This window comes from Hemibagrus wyckioides, linkage group LG13, assembly GCF_019097595.1.
Source record: "Hemibagrus wyckioides isolate EC202008001 linkage group LG13, SWU_Hwy_1.0, whole genome shotgun sequence".
In the NCBI taxonomy this organism is placed as follows: Eukaryota; Metazoa; Chordata; class Actinopteri; order Siluriformes; family Bagridae; genus Hemibagrus; species Hemibagrus wyckioides.
In genome coordinates, this window is record NC_080722.1 from 25,236,257 (window position 1) to 25,258,112 (window position 21,856).

Sequence of the window (21,856 nt, forward strand, 5' to 3'; positions counted from 1 at the left end):
TGTTCTTATCAGCTCTAGCACAACAGCAAGGAGTTCAGCTTTTCAGAAATTCAGCCACTGGGAACTGACCACCTCTGACTAAGACACCAGATAATAAGCAAATCCTGAACACAAAGACAGAAGTGAATAATAAAAAGAGAACCCAGATCTCGCCTCTGTGGGACTCCCGTACCAGCTGTGTCATGTCCACCCTTTCTACTCTCCACACTTCAGAATAAGTGGCTCTCTTTCACTAAATTAATGCATTCCTAAGTATCGCAGCTTTGTTGCCTAGAGAGCCGTCTGATTTTGCTTGGTTTCTCTGTCTGGTGGCAGTTGGAAGTTCTCAGAGTCTTGCATTCCCAGCCAGAGCATCGGGGAATAAGACAGATAGACAGAAAGAACATGCTTCCTTCAGTGATTATGCAGAGGAAGACATAAAAGAGAGTATTCATGGATGTCAGGAGTCTAGTAAAGACAGACAGTGGTTCGAAAATAAGATACGAACATGCTGACTGAGTCAGAGAGCCCTGTGTATAGCATGCTTTTTATTTTTTGTTGTAAATTTAAAGCATCTCTAATTGTTTAACAGGATTTTATTGTAAACAATTAATAAAGAGCACTGGATTGGTTTACAGTAAAATTCCAGAAACACAATGTACAGTGGGATATTTTAAATTTTAAGCAGGAATCTGGATGTCAATTCTCATTCTTACAACATCCGGAAATTAGTGGATAATAGATAAACATCTGACTATTTCATAATAAGTTTAGCAAATTTCTTTTCATATGGATTTGTAGAATAAACTGCAGCGGTTGGATTAGAACATGCTGGGAAATTAGCGGCTCAGTGATTAAGCCATTGAACTACAAACCTAAAGCTTGTGAGGTTAAATCCCAGTGCTAATAAGCTGACATTTTTTAATCTTTGAGTGTATAGATGCTCTATTCAGAGTAACTTAGTGTGAATAAATGGTTATCGAAGGCTGGGGTGATGGGACATTGGTTTAATGTCTGGTAAAAGGAGTTTTGCATGGGTTCCTCTGGGTTTTTCCCAGTTTCATCCGACTTCCCAAAAACATGACATTGCTACTGGGTGGACAATGTGTGTGCACATAGTGTCCTGCAATGCAGTGTATTCCTACCCTATACTGTAAAAGTACAATAATCACTTATTAATGTTGTTGTCCTTCAGCTGCTTCCAGTTCAGGCTCGCCACAGTGGATTATCCGATCTGAATATTTGATTTGGGTCATGTTTTATGCTGGATGCCCTTCCTGATACAACCCTCCCATTTTTGACTTGGGACCTGCACTGAGAGTTAACCCCTCATCGGTTAGGTTGGTTCTCTACCCGAAGTCGAACCACGACTTCATGACTTGGTCATGGCCACACCACCACAGACAAAAATCACCTGTAAATATATAACAGCAGTATACATTTGTGTACAGTAAATTTGCAGTGCCTTACTGGCAACTTTATCTTTCTTATAATGGAAAATACCACCAGAGGAAATCTTAACTAATGCATACTATAGCTGTGATGCACTACTGACATTCTCTGTAAAAAGGCTACTATGGTAAAGTTTATTATACTATCTGTCTGTGTATTTAATTATATTTTGTGTACCTGCTGTTACCTGAGAGAGCCACAGTGAAACATTTTACTAGGGACATAGGATGTGACAGAGAGAGCAAGAGAGAGAAAGAGAGAGAGAGAGAGAAAGAGAGAGACCTCATAACATCTGGCAACAGCTGGCTGTCATTTGCTATCTAAATCCTTTAACAGCTGAGGCCTCCTTCAGGAGTGCATTAAACAGGATTGACCCAAGGCTGGTCCTCTCTCACCAGTTTAAGAACACTGATCTCCAGACCTTACACAGCCTTTCCAGAGACACACACCATTTGCTAGATCATCTGGTGTTTTTAATTGAACACATGGTAAATGAAGAAGCACAGACTTTTCCCAATAGCCTGTCAGCAAACATGGAACGATGATCATGTTTCCTCACCGCTAACTGCTTCAAACAAAACTTTAAAACATCTTACTCCATTAACTCATTCCAAAGCGCTCATTGTGCAGGTTCATTTATTTTCAGGCTACTTTTAACTCAGGGTTAAGAGGCCCTTGCTCAGGCGACCAGCAGAGGTAGCATAGCAGACCTAGGATTTGAACGCACTAACTTCAGATCAGTAGGCCAACAACTTAACCACTAAGCTGTCAAATTCCTGTAGTGTTTTTTCCCACTGATCCAATCAGAATGCAAACTTGAGGTGACACTTCATCTCATGATAATTTAGAAAATTTCTGTGCTTATCACCGAACTTGCTAGGTGACAGCAAATCTAGCCCAAATGTTTGCGGACACCCGACCATCACACCATTATGTGCTTGTTCATCACCTAATTCCAGATGTTTATTCTCCACTTTTCCTGATATAATAATGTGTAGGTCCAGCTTTGGAAAAACCATGTCTTCTTGTCTTGCTAAAAAAAGTTTTGGGTCTTAGTTACAATTACGTACAATTGTGTGCTTCTGACTCTCACTCTCAGTCTTATTTGGTCTCTCTCTCTCTCTCTCTCTCTCTCTTTCTCTCTCTCTCTCTCTCTCTCTCTCTTTCTCTCTCTCTCTCTCTCTCTCTTCACTCCACCACACCCTTAGTAGCTGCTGACTCTTTTCCGTTACTGACTTCTCTGACTCTGATGAGTACTGCCCCTCATATGCAAGTGGATCAAGCACCTCAAGCCTCTGAAGTCCCCCAGGCCACAAGAAGAGTGTCAGTTAATACTAAGGAACAAGGGGATTTCCTTAGCACTTGATAGAGTTGAGCTCCATCCTGATCCACCAGATCCTGATTCAAGATGAGGAATCAGAAAGGTTTAGTTAGGTGAAGTGAGGTGTATTAATGAGCGTGTGCACACACATCTGTTTGTGCTGTACAAAACTGAATGTATTGTATAAATAAAAATAGTGTCCATAAATAAAATAATTAAATCCTATCATTTGCAGTCTCAGAAGTGCCCCATGGACTCCAAGAAGGCAAGGTGTTTTCTGGATGTGATTGTTTCAGAAAATTTTGAGAATGATCCAGTAAAAATGGCTTTCAGTACATACATGACACACACACTGGGTTATTTCTCATGAGCTTCATGCTGCAACATTCCTTAAATGCAGCCTTGAGAACGAATATGTCTTGAATTATACTTTTATATTTTCTATTAGATGATGTGATGGTGAATAATTTTCTGCAGATGAGCCAAAACACAAACATCCTCATGTCAGGCAAAGCAATCTCATTTTATTTAAACAGACAACAATAAATCATCTGCTTTTACAAATTCACATGAGCTCAGAAACAGTTCTGGTGATGTTTAATGAGTACAACTGGAATAAAATAACTGTGTGTGTGTGTGTTTGTGTGTGTGTTTGTGTGTGGTGCATAGCGAGAGGTAATGATCATTATTTGGTTGTGGGAGTGATGTGGTTTGTCTGTCAACCAGCTCATGGAAATAGCTTGGACTTAAGTTATTGGTCTAGTTATGCAGAGGCCTGATTGTACATCAGAGCATGTACTATTCATTTTTATCCTGGCCTTTGTGTGTTGTTATTATGTGCCCTACAGCAGGCTTTTGTCAGTGGCAGCAGGGCAATAACACAATAACACATCCCCTGGCAAACACAGCTGATCACAGTCTAGCGCCATTGAGGCAGATTTTTGTGAAAATTAGTGATCAGCAAATCATCCAGTTAGAGCACTGGGCTTCCTGCTTTGGTCAATTTGTATCCTCTTGATTATTATTTTTTCCCTCATAAGATGTCCTAAAGATCATGTCTTTTCCGAACTCTTGGAATCAGCCCCACTTCATGACGCTCCTGTATTGGGTATTCAGCTCAAATCTGTCAAGATCCTTTTGTTCGCTGATTTCCTGTTGGCGTTTTATACTGGTCAGGGTTGTGATGGATTCAGACACAAAGAGCATGGGGCAATAACACACCTCATTTTATAGCTCATTTAATAGCTCATTATTGTTTGAGCGAGGATGGATGAGCGAGTTTGGTGTGGAGGAACTTGATTGACTTGTACAGAGTCCTGACCTCAGGACACAGGAGTTGCCTTCAGGCTTTTACATAAATGTTAAGTTAAGTAGCCTTTATTTGTCACATATACATATTTCTTCCTTGGAGAGTTGGGGTCAGAGCACAGGGTCAGCCATGATGCAGCACTCCTGGAGCAGGGTGGGTTGGGGGCCTTGGTCAAGGGCCCTAAGGTAGCAGTTTGGCAGTGCAGGGACATGAACCCCGATCTTCCAGTCAACGACCTAGAGCTTTTACTACTTGAGTTACCACTTATGTACTTTACTTCCACTGTCCAAAAACATGCCACAATGATGACCGGCTTCACCGAATTGCCCCTGTGTGTAAATGTGTGTGTGTTTATCTCATCTGTGTGCTACAAACAGCAGTGGAGTGTATCCTGACCTCCAGTGTTCAACACTTCAGTGTATAGTTGTGTTCTTTCTAGAAACCAATGCTTTTTCAGTTAAAAATGATTTTCCAAAAATTTAGTTAATGAAGTTTTCCAAATGACCAGAAAAATACAATGGACAGAAGTTAAAAAGATAACAGATGTGTAACATACTGTAGACTTAGGCAAAAATATCAACAAAACAAAATTATTTCAGGTATAAAATGTCTGGAATTAAGATTAAAAGTCATATTTTTGGTTTACTGTAATATTAAACTAGGGGAAAATACATAAATATGATTCATTTGAGCTCATAATTATGTATGATGAATCTTCCAATAATAATTTCTTTCTAAGAGTGTATTCAGCAAACTTAATTGCTTATTGTTAGGGGACAAATTATTTGAAACCGGAGTTTTGTTTTCTTTAGAGATACGCTATATTGGCAAAAGTTTTGGGACGTCTGCCTTTCCATGCACATGAATGTAATATGGCGTTGTCCCGCCCTTTGCAGCTATAACAGCTTCAACTCTTCTGGGAAGGCTTTCCACAAGGTTTAGGAGTGTGTTTATGGGAATTTTTGACCGTTCCTTTTTAAGCGCATTTGTGAGGTCAGGCACTGATGTTGGACGAGAAGGTCTGGCTCACAGTCTCCCCTCTAAAGGTGTTCTATGGGGTTGAGGTCAGGACTCAAGTTCCTCCACACCAAACTCACTCATCCATGTCTTTATGGGCCTTGATTTGGTCACTGGTGTGCAGTCATGTTGGAACAGGAAGGGGTCATCCCCAAACTGTTCCCACAAAGAGCATGAAATTGTCCAAAATGTCTTGGTATGAAGCTGAAGCATTAAGAGTTCCTTTCACTGGAACTAAGAGACCGAGCCCAAACCCCTGAAAAACAACACCTGAACTCAATGATTTGGAGGGGTGTCCCAATACTTTTGGCAATATAGTTGTTTTCTCCAACAGACAGTGTGAAAACAATATCTTGACAATATCTATGTGTGTGTATAATATAATGTGTGTGTGTGTGTGTGTGTTAAATGCCACATGTGGCCTATACAAATTTCATTAGGTCAAAACTGTCAAATACCCCCCCCCACACACACACTCACACACACTCGATATGTATGACAGAATCTCTTAGACACAGCTAAAAACAGATGTGAGCCTGAACAGCCACATTGCCTCCAATTATACAGCAAATACGCCACCTACCGGCTCCTGCTCGCTATAACAGTGAAAAATACACTAATATAGATGTATATATTTATTTTTAACAGACAGAAAAGAGTCTGAAGAACATCAGTGTAATACTAATCATATACAAATGATGAAAGCATTAAAATAAAAACGCTTACATACAAATTAAACGTATAACTACATTATTTGCGTCAGTGTTTCAGACAATTATCAATATACAAACCCTAGTATTTAACATAATAAAATATTAGTGTTATTTTTGTGGACATAAAAAAGGAATCCCTGTGGTCTGGAGATAACCTGGTTTTAGTCTCAAAGAGAAGTAGGACCGAAAGGGAGTCCACTCTCATGGTCAGTGAACAGTCTGGTATTTTACAATGAAGATTTTAGTTCATTAAGCTATATTTGAGAGATATAAGATAAGTACCTGCTTTTTTTATGTCACTCATCTTATCACAGTATAGCATTGAATTTTTTTCAGAGTTTCAGGCTAAAAGTCTTTAAGTAAAAAAAAAACAGGGCTTCAGTATGAGTAGTGGATATGGGTTTTGGTAGCCTGATGGACTTCCCTGTTAGTTTAGAGCAACAAATTCATCATATACTTGAATACTTCCATTCGTTTTCTGTACCTACAAGACGAATGAGACCCCTGGATGAGATAGCCATCGCAAGGCACAAACAAAATGGACATTTTAGAGACACTAAATTACCTACAACTCAAGTCTGGTGGAATAAGGGAGGAAACTGGAGTACCAGGAGGAAACCACTGTATCAGAGGGAGAAGGCTGGCCCGTGTGATCCGATCCAACAGACGAGCTACTGTTGCCCAAATTGCTGAAGTTAATGCTGGTTCTGATAGAAAGGGGTCAGAATACACAGTGCATGATGGGTCAGGGCTGTTTAAGCAGCAAAAGGGGGACCAAAACAATATTAGGCAGGTGGTCATAATGTAATGGTTGTGTCCACTCTCTCGGGATAGGCTCTGGAAAGAATAAATTCATGAATGAATTAACAAACAACTTGTACCATACTTTTACCAGATGTGGCCTTCATCTTTCTTATTAAAAATGGTGAGTAATTTTATTTGGCTTGACAAAAAGTGTCAGACTCTTTCGCGGTGACGTCACGGTGACGGGAATAATTCGGATCGGTGTGAAAGGGGGAAGTGTGTGCTGAAGAGTTTTAGTTTGAACCACCAGGAGGCAGTGTTGCGTTAGAAACCAGATCAAAACGATCAAGAACAGATGATCGAGCAACCTTTCCACAAATGCGCAGCAAAATAATAGAAGGTCTGGGTTTTTTTGCGCTTATAAAGCTTAAGAAAATTAAAGCTTATTAATAAAGCAGCGTTTATACCCGAGGAAGGCTGGACAAAACACAGGAATATAAAGTAAGTGTTTTGAAAACGTTGGTTTTTATTTTTTCTTTAAAAAATAAAGAAAACTAAGATTTTGTGTGAAGCTGAGATTTCATTTCAGAACAAATTCTTGGCTTCAGTGATTTAGGTCATATTAGCAAATTATTATTTTAATTTATTGTCTAGTTATTTCATTGTTTTCTATTCTGTGTTTTTGAAGTTTAATTCAGCAATATAAACACACATTTTTTAAAAAAAATTTATTTAAATAATTTAAGTATTCAATTATGCACTTTTTAAGTATTTAATAATTTATTATACACATGCACCGTTTAGTAGATAAATCTTATTTATTTATTTTTGTTCATTTATTTACTTATTAATTTATTTAAAAATTAATAATTGTTTTAAATACAATAAGAATTAATATATCTATTAATGCAGTGCATAATTTATTTATTTATTTATTGGTTTGTCTGTCTGTTTCATGTATTTAATAAATGTATCATTCATTCCATAATCTGTATCCCACAAACGCACTCTAGCCATGACCCACAGGTCACGTGAGCTAATTTCCAAATGTATGATATGGTCATGGTCTGTGTTATACTGTACTGCCAGTGCTCCCAGTAGTCTGCATAAAATGACATGTTACAAGGCAGAACTGCTGGCTATCTCAGTGCCAAAGGTTAAGACGCCTCAGGTGCCTCGTTGTAAGGAACACACAACGAATTGCCCCACTGGCCTTTAACTGAGAAGTCTTTCACTACGAAACTAGTCTGGAACGCTCTCTGAATAAGAATAGAAAAAGACACGAGCTATCACGGTGTTGTCTCTTGTCCAGGAGACCAGTTCTCCTGAATATTCACGTAAATGGAAATTGAACTGAAACAAACGCCAGAAAGAAATGTTCGTAGAACTATGTATTATCCATTTGTAACAGAAACCCACCATTATTATTATTATTACTTCTAATCACACACAGCTACTAGAGAGATCTGGAAAGCAACAAAGGTGAGAGAAGGTAACAGTAATGATTTTGGTTTGATTTTGGTGCAGTTTAAGGTTAGACGCAATGTGCGTCCTACTAGTGTTAGGCTTTTCATCCTTTTTATTCCTGACCGTTTTAAGCCCAACATTTGGCAGCAGAGATTAAAAAAGGCGCATAAAAAGCCAGTTTTAGTGAAAGACATTTTTATTTAGTGCAGATGCAAAAATTATTCTACTGGCACTGAAAAGATCTATAAAAATATCCAGTACTGGTGTGTATGGGAGTGAAAGAGACTCTGCCTTCCTTTAGAGAGAGAGGGGGGGAGTATTCCAGCCAATCAGAGAGCAGTATCCACCCGGCCGCCCTATAATTTACTTTCCCAAACTCGCTGCGTTGTCATTAACGGAGTAGCAGTTTCATCTGAGAAGAGTTGAGGAGCTCCAGAGTTCCAGCCTTTCAAGGATTCGCCTTAACGGCGCCCAGCATTCTACTTTATTGTTTTTTAAATCACACACCCGTCGCGGAAGAAGGACATAACAGAGGGCGATTGTATTATTTTTTGCGCAGTGTTTTTCTTACCCACGATGAGTGGAGCGACGTACGACAGGAAGCTATCCGGCATTTCCGCCGATCTCTCCGGCTCTATGAGCTGCCACCCGGGTTCCAAAGACTCGCCTACTCTACCCGAGTCAACAGCCACGGACATGGGCTACTACACCGCACACCAGGGCCACCATGACTACTATCCCGGTCAGGCTTACGCACAAGGGCCGCATAATCCCTCTTACCACCAGTTTAACGTGTGCGCTATGAGCGGCGCGTCTCCCTACGGCGCCAAGGCCGAGTACGCTTACGGCAACGCGTATCGCCACCAGTACGGCCAGTACAGCAGAGACTTACACACACCGCCCCAAAACGCAGGTAGGTAAACGTTTCGGAGCATTTTTTTTTGTTGACTAAACAGAATACTTTTTTCACACGTGTTTCAGAGAATACAGAGGTTACAGACTGGAGTTCGTAATCAGTGCGCGTTACGCATGAGTACAACACAAAGCCGAGTGTTGAATGAACATCTCGACATGTTTATTCAGCCTTACACAAAAAAATACAGCAAATATTAGTCTGAGATTATAAAATATAATTATCCTGCTTTGTGTCCGATTTCTTTTATAGATTTAAATAGTTGGGTACATATTGGGTGATCTTATTGTGCAAACTATAACTGCACAAAGAGCAAAATATCCCTCTTATTTCTCACTGCTCGGGTAATTTCAGAGCACCAAAGGAGGCCCGAGTAAGCGCGACCAGTTTACTCCTTATAGGCTCTGACTATCACGAGTTAAATCTTTCTTAAATCGGTGTACAGTGCTTATGGAAGGCTGCAAACAGTAAATCTAGACTTCATGGGAAATAAATACTTGTGAGTAGCCTACAACATCCCACAGCAACTACACTACTCGTGTATTCTTTATTTTAAAAAACAAAAACAATTAATTATACATAATAATAAATATAGGCCAATGTTTCTAATATATTTTGAAAACATATAATAAACAAAGATAAATATATGCTTATTATAAGACACATTTTTTTCTAGTAGTGAAATAATAATAATAATAATAATAATAATAATAATAATAATAATAATAATAATAAAGTGCTTAATGTTTACAAAGTTAAAGCCTAATATGTGCGGGCCCTCGATTATAACCTAACACACACACTGCCTTTGCTGATTGCATTTGAACAGCTTGATAAGTACAAATCTTTAACTTAATAAATATATTAGGAATTTACATTTCCCAATTTTTAAATGATCGCAATTTTTTTAAAGTAAGTTTTGCGTTAATTTGATGTTGTGTTTTCTCTTTTCGCACATGCAGTTTCTGTTCATGAGTGTGTATATATAGGTCATGACGCGTAGTCATGTTTTCGGATCTAAACGCAAGCTAGTTTGTGGAATGTCTAATTTGACGCATGTTTATAATATAATCATCAGAAAGCGTTAATTATCTGTACTTATGACTGTCGGAATAGCTTCGAAATTTGCAATTAGACCCATCCTATACTAGTTGGACTAGTTGAACTTCAGAAGGACAGAAATTAAACGCGTTTGAAGATGGTATTGGTGTTATTATAATAATTCCTAATCGCATATTTTGGAGCTCTACCCAGCTCGACTGGTTTCTATTACCAAGTTAACGCCTTTAAAACAATTTCTCGCTGTTGTTGTTTACAGTGAAAGAGGAGCCGGAGACTGAAGTCCGGATGGTGAATGGAAAACCCAAGAAAGTGCGCAAGCCGCGTACCATCTACTCCAGCTACCAGCTCGCGGCGCTGCAGCGGCGCTTCCAAAAGGCGCAGTACCTCGCGCTCCCGGAGAGAGCTGAACTGGCTGCACAACTGGGCTTAACACAGACACAGGTACACACACACACACACCATTCAGCTAAACACAACTGAATTTCTACTGTGCATTAATTCAGCTGCACTAATAATTGCGCATAATAATAAAAAAATATTATTATTATTTAAATATATTTTTGTCAGTAGTTAAATTTTTTTTGAGAAGCCACACATAGGCTATAGAAAAATATTTCAATAGGCAATCATTTAACAGTCCCTACTGGTGTATTACATTATTATTATTATTATTATTATTATTATTATTATATACTACTTGTACTGAATGTAGATGCTCGCGCGCACAGTGTTTCTGTGTAGATAGATAGATAGATAGATAGATAGATAGATAGATAGATAGATAGATAGATAGATAGAAAGCCACACCCACAAGTGACACACAGCTGATTGTCCCTCTCTTTCTCGCGCCACCAGGTGAAGATATGGTTTCAGAACCGGAGGTCCAAGTTCAAGAAGCTGTACAAGAACGGTGAGATGCCGCTGGAGCACAGTCCCAACGCCAGCGACTCCATGTCGTGTAACTCGCCGCCCTCGCCTGCGCTCTGGGACACCGGCGCGCACGGGAACCCGGTCGGCCGCGGTCACGTGACGCCGGTCGCGCTCAGCTCTTCGACTCCGCCCTACCCGGAAGACTACAGCAGCGCGTGGTACCAGCAGCACGCCGGCCCTCCGCAAAGCGTCTACTGACCACAGACTTTCACTCCAAGAGTTTAATATAAAATAAAAACAAAAAAGGGACTGGACTTTATTTTTGTAATCTTTATATACACGAGCGCCTAGGCTGTTCGTACGAAGATAAGCTGAAAAAAGAGAGAGAAAGAGAGAAAAACAAAAACGATCATTTTTTCCCTCTGCAAAACAAAGTGACTGGTTAAAATGTTTAATCAGCCCGAGAAGAGAAAAGAAGACCAAAGGAGATTGTAGGACAGGAGAGGAAGAAGATGGCATTGTGTTGCAGCAATATGTCACGCGCTCGACTATGCAGTGCAGATCCTATAGGCCTAAAGTTATATAGCGTGGTTTTAAATTATTTTACTTACTCGATCCCTTATTCTTATTGATGTTTACGGATAGCAATGTTCAAATAGACTATTTTTTACATGTGTTTACATGAGGAAAGATACAATAGTCCCCAACATTTGTGCAGTTGCCCGGCACACCAACCACAACCGCTTCAGAGACTCAGGACATAAGTTATATCAGTTTGTACAAAATGTAGTTGTGTATATAGATACGTATGTGTGTACGTGTGTGCGCGCGCGCGTGCGTGTGTGTGTGTGTGAGAGAGAGAGAGTATGTGTGTTTAAATGAAAACGGAACCACTAAACAATATTGTTTATAAACCCCCGCGTTTTATAGAGGATTCTCGTGCTTTTATTGTAATGTTGTTCCAGGATGAATAAATGCAAATCTGAACTCGTGTAAATTTTGTTATCTTGTCAGTTACTCATCCCAAGGTCAGATTTATAACGGATGTACTCCCGTGCTATAAGCGAAAAAGCTGTGGAAAGCAAGTCTCTTGCACAGCTCTTTCTCACTGTTTTATACTTTCCTTCTGTCCTGAAAAGAAGTGCACGAGCCAGTATTTTTAACCCTTTTTTTAACAATCACGGCTCGTGCATGTATAAATCAGATCCAGCTTTCCGGTAGACAAGAAAATTGCAGCAAACTCCGACTATCACTGGTTTTCTTTTAATGTTAGTGCTTAAGAATAAATCACAATAAATCTTTAGTGACTTTAAATAAATAAATAAATAAATAAATAAACAAACCTACCGTTTGTATAAATACAGTTTAATAATAATAATAATAATAATAATAATAATAATAATAATAATAATTTTATTTTAACGGAGACGATATCATGTTTCTTATATTATATTATATTAATTATATTATATTATATTATATTATATTATATTATATTATATTATATTATATTATATTATATTATATTATAATAATAAAATCAGATCTAATTTTTACTTCATTTTTCGACTTAAATTCCCATTTTATTGTAACACAGTTTGTATTAATTCCACTCTTCACCTCAATGCGTATGCTTCACGGGTAATGACCATGTGCATTCAAGACTAATTAAATACGTGCCAATGCATCCCTGACCCTATATAGTGTTCGTGCCCTAGTTACAGGGTTAAAAGCACTAATAGTGTGTGATCTTAAGCCCACGAGGTTGTCTGTCTGCGTGCAGTCCGCACGAGGCGACAGGCGAGTAGACATGATGGAGTCACTGGGTTTTTATTAAAAGGGTGATTTACTGAAGCCCTTAGCCTCGGGGAGAGATGCTCATACATATACAAACACCAAACAAAAGCATCAGAGGTGGAAAAAAAGAGAATGAGGTTATGCAAATAACAGTGCTTAACAATGCTCATTCACGTGCACGTGGGCGCATGCTAACACGGATTCATTCAGTCTTGTAATGGTTTGTGTGTGCTTTTTTAAACATTAGTGTATATTGCAAAGTGAGCTTTAATCTAAAGTCAATAAGAAACTTTGCTTGAATCCATATGACACAATGATACGACACAAACTGCAGAACAAAAAAAAAACCAAACAAAAATCAAACCAAGCCCGAAAAGCGTAAGCAGGATTAATAAAATAAATTAAAAAAAATCAGAGTTTAATAAGTGGTAATAATTTAGAGGTCTGTTAAATCATTTAATATGTTGCTATGAATTAATCAATACATGCGATACCACGTGCACACTGTGCAAATTAGCATTGATGCATCATTAGTAGCATCGAAAAAGTAAACAACACTTGTATTAGTTGGTGATTTTTATAGTAATAAGCCAAATAAGACTATTAATCTTAATTAAAGACTATTAAATAAGAATATTAAGTATATTGTTTCTTTCATAGTTCAGTAAAATGAAGCCCACAAGGAACATGAACCATTAAAATAGCTAGACTCCAGCGTCTAGTGACTTATCCCGCATAACACGCTGGATTTATTTATTTATTTATTTATTTATTTATTTATTTATTTATTTATTTATTTTTATTTGTTTGTTTGGATTGTATTTTTTGGTTACTTGGCAGGTGTGTTTACACAAGCGTCAATATTTATTTGAGTTATTTTGTTATTGTTATTTTGTATGTTGATTTTTTATCATTTGCTAATGTTGGCTAATGCAAAGAAAAGTTGCTACAGGAAACCTTAATCCAAAACTTTAAGTTTAATAAACTAGAAGGTAAATCTAACACAACCGCCAGCACCACAACAACCACAACAAAAACTAATTGAATTGAATTGAATTGAATTGAATATTATTTTTTCAAAATGCCATTTTAGATGCATCATTTTTCCGAAAACAAAACAAAACAAAATAAAACAAAACATAAAAGGAAACGTAATCCAAAAAATTTGTTTAATAAGTTCGAAGGTAAATCTAACACAACCGCCACAACAACAACCACACCTGTAGTTTAATTTAATTTAATTTATTTGTTCCAAAATTCCTTTTTAGGTAGATAATTTTTTCAGACAAAAACAAAACAAAACAAAACAACTAAACAATACAGGAAAATTAGTTTAATAAGCTTCAAGGTAAATGTAACACAACTGCCCCACCACCACAGCAACAACCACAACAACTACTGTAATTTTATTTTATTTTATTTTATTTTATTTTATTTTATTTTATTTTATTTTATTTTATTTTATTTATGTACATCATTTTTTCAGACAAAACAAAACAAAACAACATCATCATCATTAACAACAACAACAACAACAACAATAATAATAATAATTCCAGAGATAATAAGGTTTTTCTAAATCCTTTGTTGTCAAATGAAAATGATATGCAGTTTATTTTAATACACACAAAATATCTGCACACAAAATAAATAAATAATGTAATAAAAATAAAAAAACAATATTTTATAACAACAACAACAACAACAACAACAACAATAATAATAATAATAATAATAATAATAATAATAATAATAATAATAATAATGAATATAACCTATAATATAACTTTAATAATACACTTCTTTATTTTAAATATTTATGATATCATGCTACAATTTGTTTTTTGAAATTATAGCACCACTTGAAGGAGACTGCTGTAATGTGGGGTTACTCTGTAACGTGATGTCATTTCAAACATGGTTTATTGAAGATATGCTGCCGAAATACGTGGGAAAAAAAGAGAAAAAAAAATAATGACTAGTCATGACCAAACACACTGACCACAGATGTTCAGTGCTTTAGTCAGGGTCACTGTGGCCAGGAGAAACCATGAGCTGTCAAGCAGGACCGTTGAGCAATTTGTGCAGCTCACATACACAATAATCTCAGATTTTGAGAACAATATCTGATGAAGTAGAGTTAGTGAAAGATGAACGATGTTTTGGAATAGGGGAAATAAAGACCCTGCCTTGGTTTGGAGGCTTTGATCGACGGTGTGCTCTGTGGAGATAGCTGAGATGGTTGCCTGGTCAACTGTGAGTCATTTCAGGACATCCCATAGCTGTGCACTTAGTCATAAAGATCTCTTGCCTTGCTTTTCTAGCATCTTGAATTACAAACCTATTCTAACAAGAAAGGGAAGAGTCATATTCTCACATGAAACCTGTCAAGCCACTTAGTTCACCTTACACGATGATTATTCTGTCAGCTCTGTTCAAAAGCTGTTTCTTAAAGAAAAAATAAAAACAGTAAACTCTTCTAGTGAGACCTTCTGCCAGCTCTATTTGGTTGGAAAGCTATACCAGAAATGCTCTTAAAGCCTTGGGCAGTAAACCTCAGCCATATGTGGAATATCTGTATTCTCGTGGGTGTGTACATCGTGTGTGGCCTTCACACTCTGGCACTGAACTAGGTGGCACTGACACATTTTTCATTCAGGCAAACACTTTTTGTAGGACAACAGGGTCATCAAAGAGCTTAGGTCAGTCGCCCATAATGCTCTCGCGCACAAAGCTCTCGCATTGAACTGTTGAACCCTGAATGTGATACGACATTGCCTTGCAACGGATTTTAAAAAAAGACATTTGAGTTCACTCTTCATTCCCGTTTGCTGAGAAACAATTTCCAGAAAGTTATGTCTGGGGTCTCTAGGGTGGCAAATGCAGGTTGAGCCAGCGGTCAGTGGTGCTTAGGGGCATGCATATGTTGCCATGAAAAGACGGAGCTCAGCTGCCGGGCAGATACGACTTCAGAGCAGGCATCACTCACCAGCCTCGTTCTGCTTCGAAACGTAAATAAGATGCAGTGAGAGAGTTGTTTTTGACAGCTGTGAACCTGTGAACCCTAGTTCACCCTATGGACTGGGAATCAGTTAGACTGGGAAGCAACAGGGAGGTGGGAAATCTTGATTTGCAGGTAAATCAACCCTTTTATCAATTAAGAACAAGCCACAACCATTGCTTCTGTTTAATATGCACTTGGCATGTTCGCTGGAGTTGAGAAGCCATAGAACAGGGATTTGTATGTATACCCAGTAACAAGCATCAATGGAAGTATAAAACAAACCAACAAATTAAACCACGTATCCTTTGTCAAACCACTTGGAATAATAAGAATAATAGCAATAATAACACCGATCACCGCCGAGAGAGAGGCTCGTGTCTTCTCAAGGGTCCCGAATCCACTGTGATTTACAGTAATTAGACATCCTGTTTTCCCCTTTCTGCAGATATACTGCAATTAAAACCCACAAGGCACTGCTGTTCCAGTACGCCTACATGCTCTTGGTATGGTGGCTCTTTTAAGGCATTTTCTTCACAACATTAATCAACACATCTCCCCACTCCTTATCCCCTATTCATTGCACCATCACCCTTTAGCGCTCTCCCAAATCTGCCTTGTCAGTAATTGCCCCTTTTGAATAGCCCTTCTCCGCTTGTCCAACTTGAACACCATTATTCTAATCTGGTGATGTAAAATTACCTATAATTTGCCTTGTGATGCCCTGCTTCATTTCAGTAACACGTCTTCTCTTCCCATGGCCCACAAGTGGCTGCATATTTCCAACAAATCAAGCTGGAGATGTATAAAGGGTGGGATATATATATAACATACACTAAGGTCTAAAATCACACACGGAGTGGAATTTATGTGATCTAATGCAGATATACAGAGGCAGGAGTGAAAACGGATTTCTTGGCTTTGGTTGGTTGGGTGGTCAGGTAAGAGCCTGAATAATCTATAATGCAAAACGCTTTGGGATTTCAATGGATTGATGTTTAGGAGCTATGTGTCAGTTTTCTCCACAGAAACATATGTAAAAATTTGTTGTAGAAATAAAAACACTCAGATAATTTATAAGTAAATACTATATACGTGTATATATATATATATATGGTTGTTTACCATTGTCATATGATATGTATATACAATTTTGCACATCAGTGTTCTGTTATGAGGTTAGGAATTGTACAATAAAGATCAAATCATTAATTTTATCCAAAGAATTTAGGATTAAATTGATAGCCCATATATGTGTATGTCAAATTCCCCAAATGGAATATATAAATTCTCTGAAGCTCATGTCCCTGAGTGAAAACTGAGAAAAAGTCATACTACAAGGTTTAGATTGGTGGTGTGTGTTGGTGTGTTAGCTCAGTGGTGGAGTCCTGACAGAAGTTCTTTGTAATGCGTCTGTTTAGACAAGTTGAATGGACTGTGCTGAGTGAGCCGGGTCAAAGTCAGGTCAAGTGGACCTCACAACAACTCAGGAGCCTCTCATTTACCCGAGCTTTAATGCACATGGAAATAATGAGGAAAATAGATCATGAGCACAATGCCTTCTTTTTTCGAGGTTTAAAATGTGAAGAAACACGTCGATTTCAATGGAACCGTATTTCAGATCGGATTAAAACGATTCGTTGTTAATTATAAGTTGCCGGAATAAAAGAAACACTTTCACGTATAGTGTCCACACGTATAAAGCTAGCATTTGGAGCTGTTTTATTTATTTATTTATTCATTCATTTTTTTACCTAAGAGTTTAATATCGTGAAACCACTTGTTGCTTATACAACTATCCAATTACTAAACAATAAGTTTTTTTTTTTTTTATTACTCCGTTAATTGATGTGATGCTCCTCCAATCCTACTCTGGCACGTGGCACGATTACACTGACAAAACATAAAGGTTTTCATGGAGTCATTTTTAAATCTCCAGAGCTTTTTTATTTGACTATCTTTCTTTAAATCACTTTTTAGACTTTTTAAACAGCACAATTTTATATTTCATAAAAGACAGGAAATTTTAATAAAATTTTAATAATATGCAATATCATATACACATCATATAATATTATTTTTTACACGTGCCACAAGTATTTTCCAGCAGGAAAGGATTCCCTCCTTCTGGTCCCTGCGATCTTTAATTGCAAGTTAAAATGATTTTTTTCTAGTAATAAAAGCATCTTTAAAAAATGTGTGCACGAATGCGCAATGTTCATTTACCGATCTGGATTTATTGCATACGTCATTACTATATTTTTTTAAATTAACATTTACACTTGTAGCTTTTGAATGATTTTCTCCCTTTTTGCTCCAAGAAAGCAAAAGAACAAAAAAAAAGACAGCAAAGATTTTTTTGCTCCATTTTGGTCTTAAAAAGCGCGATTTTTAATTTGATATATTTTTTTCCGGGGAGAAATGTGTGTGTGTGTGTGTGTGTGTGTGTGGTGGTAGGAGGGAACTAGATAATTCAGTGGCATCAAACACTGCTTACATTTAAAGTTAAAAACAACAACAACAATAACAACAACAACATATACATTCTTTCATAAATGCTTTAATAATCATTCATGACAATGTAACCCATGGTATTATTAAGACAAAAGGTTATTAAGATATAAATACGTGAACAAGATCTAAACATTGCAGGACATGATAGTACTTGAGATAATAAGTTAATAAGATGTAACTGCGTTAATAAGTTGTAAATATTAGAAGTCATTATATTACATAAGAGAAGGCGTATAATAATAATAATAATAATAATAATAATAATAATAATAAGATATAAATACTTAACTATTATTAATACCTATAGATATATATCACTTACTCACGTCTCATAATTTCCTGTTGCGCATGCGCTAATTAATGCATCATTATCATACTGTATATTGCTTATTTTTTTTAACCTTATTGTAAACTATTACTGTTTATTATTTCATCCAAATAAAAAAAAAACCCTGATGCAGAAGACAATCCAAACTCATCAGATTCACTCACACATGCACCCGCACGCACGCGAACCCGCGCGCGCACGTACAGGACAGTTTCCTGTGTCATAAAGTAAATATTTATTAATCCTAGTGCATTAAAGAAACGTAACAAATACTTATTTTAGTAAATATACTAATCTTATACTTATGTACCTAGTTTTATTTGGTTCAAAGTAAGCAGAAAACCTCCAGTTTATTGCTCATATTCTTACGTGTATTTTTACGGATATTTTAAATTTTTGTATTGAAACGTTTACCAAAAAACAAACAAACAAACAAACAAACAAACAAACAAACAAACAAACAAAAACATTTTATTTATCCGAATGAGGAATCTTTTAATTCCTAATTAAAACATGTGTACATGTGCATGCTTAAAACAACAACAAAAACAACAACAAAATATAATCTTGGTATTTATTTATTTATTTATTGGAATTAAAATATTTTATAATATTTTACTGTGAAAAAAGATATTTTCTAAAATATGATTGCTTTATTTTTTTTTTATCACACATTTTGTCATTCTGTGCCTTTTTCATTATAAAACCTAAAGCAAATCCAACAACAATCAACATTTTGGGAAATTCCTCTGCAATATCCTTCTAATTAGGGATAGAAATGGTGCATGAATGCCGGTCATCAAGAAACATTCCTAAAATGAGGACAATTGTTCTAGAAATACAGTGTGATTTTATGTCTTTCCACTCCAGCATGTATTATGGTTTATAAGATTTATAAAGAAAATTGATATTTATGTCATAATAACATTAACGGATTAATATATTTATTCATCAGGATTCAAGCTTTTCAGATCAATGTTCTTAATGATTGTGCGAAAGTCTCAGATACTGTGCTTGTGAGTAGAAATTGATTCGATGTGGTCAGAAATATCATTTTTATCCACTGTTTCTGGCCACAGCAGTGTACGTTTAAATTAAAACCAGTTTTAAAATGAATGAAAATGAAAATGTTTATCATTCTGAATGATATTTAAATAAGATTTAAAAGATCTGTAGACCATGTTGTAGACTTATAGAGCACTTTAAAACGGAGGTGATGTAGGTATAGCATCGAGCTTTTCAATGGTCAGGTATGTTTCATTCTTTGTGAAATGGCATGTTGCAACAGCTTCCTTATCTGAGCTTATTAGTTTTGGATGCTGGTTAAGAGTGTGGCTAACTCTTTAATTCATGGGGTGTGGATTTAATGGTCATTGTGAGTAAAAACAAGGTGTCTATGGTTTTGTTTCATTGTCTGAAAATATTCACTGTGATGGCATGGATGACTTTAACATTCCATTCCAGGGGTAGTGTTTACTCCTGAACAGTTATTAGTGTCTTCTGTTTGATAGACTGAGAACATTTAGTTGTTTAGAATTAAGGGTAATATGTTCATCAAACCCTGGGTTTGTTTTTAAATCCGTATAGTGGACATCAGTGTTGAAAAATCTCATCGCCTGGACGTGAAGATTTTCCACTTTTAACTTCTTTCTCACTTTTATTATGGTGAGCGGTTCTCAATTTGGGATCTGTGAAGCACAGCCAAGGGGAGAGTCTTGATTTTATTTCTTGATTTTAATACATTGTTTGGAAAACACAACCCATGAGTTATTATATTTATTGAGTCTGGTCACTTGAATTAAAACAGTTTACTCTAAACCTCAATTTCTAAAAATATATAATATGTAAACTAAAAATATATATTTATATAAAATATATATTTCAACTTTTGTTGAAAGTTCAGCCTGTAATAAATAACTGAAATGTCTGTACACATTTAAATAAACAGATTTTTTGTATGGTTGGATGTTCATAAAAGAAGAGAGTTTAGTGAAACTATTATTAAATTTAAAGGGGTTGTGAAAATGTTTAGAAACAAGATTTCCAGTATTGCTGGAAACTAAACCTGGAATATTTCTACTAAGAATATAATCTGCTGCCTAGTCACCAAGTAAACCAGCTCCAAATAGAAATTTAGCCATATTTATTAACAGTTTTGATTTTGGAGCTTATTTTGGGGTTCCACACAATGTCGTTACTGCAGACAAAGATTGATAGTGCACAACTGAAGAGAAAAAAGTGAAATTCAGAGGAAGTAAAATATCACAGCCTTAATAAACACAAAGGGGGGAAGTAGTAACTGTTGGCACTTATCATGCCAGCGGTATATCATCCATAGTTTGCTCTTCCCAGAATCCACCATCTCTTCTTCATGTCCTGTGCCTGAGGGTGTTAATGTAGCATTGCTGTCACTGTGGTTAGAGCCAAGCTACTGCTGCCCGAGTTCTAAAGACACCTCCTCTTTTTGTACTACACAATATTCCTGGCTAGATGTTTGGTCTCGTTCTCATTTTTCCACCCTGTCATTAATTTAATTACCTTGAAGTGTAACATTTCATATGCAGACAAACTGGTTTGAGAATAGCAGAGTGTCCAACTGATATCTAAAATTTTTGGGATGGCGTAACTTCTAAAGAAAGATTCTTGGGTTTCAGTGAAGTCCTGATAGCGTGTGAAAGAAATGTGTGGTCAGCGAAGGCACAAGAAGAAGAAGAAGAAGAAGCCTATGTTATTGTTACATATACATTACAGCACAGTGAAACTCTTTCTTCACATATCCCAGCTCAGGTGTTTGGGGTCAGAGCACAAGGTCAGCCCTGATATAGTGCCCCTGGAGCGGAGAGGGTTAAGGGCTGGGGGCTGAACAGTGGCAGTGCTGGGGCTTGTGCTTTGATCAACAACCTTAATCACTAGAGCTACTACATACAATGATATCACAGCTTTAGACAGCTCTAGCATCACCAAGGACCATAAAGAAGAGCCCCAGTGTAATCAAACCTTTTGAAGGTTTTAAGGCAGATATCATGTGTCAGGTCAAGTGCGATACTGTTCAAATGTCACTTTTCTTCTAGGACAACTTCACTAGAAGCACTCATGAAACATCAAATTTGCAGAGACATTCTGTTTGCTGTTGTCTCTGATTCTTTAACAATTTCCATTTAATAATGCACTCTAGGCCAGCTGTGATTTCTTCTTAAACCTTTAAATGCCTCCACTTTATATGCACTTTTTAAGCTAATCATATAGAGAAAATACATCAATCAGGCATAAGATTATGACCATGCCTAATATTGTGTTGGTCCCCCTTTTGCTACCAAAACAGCCCTGACCTGTCAAGACATGGACTCTACTAGATCCCTGAAGGTGTGC

General features: G+C 36.9%; 1 protein-coding gene across 1 annotated transcript; it reads left to right on the forward strand.

The window, feature by feature from the left end:
* The first annotated feature begins 8,372 nt into the window (after nt 1–8,372).
* Nucleotides 8,373–11,824, forward strand: dlx3b (distal-less homeobox 3b). Its single transcript, XM_058407228.1, has 3 exons — nt 8,373–8,915; nt 10,234–10,418; nt 10,833–11,824. The coding sequence occupies exons 1-3, from the start codon at nt 8,579–8,581 to the stop codon at nt 11,103–11,105; spliced, it is 795 nt and encodes a 264-aa protein (XP_058263211.1). The 5' UTR covers nt 8,373–8,578; the 3' UTR covers nt 11,106–11,824.
* The last annotated feature ends 10,032 nt before the right edge of the window (nt 11,825–21,856 follow it).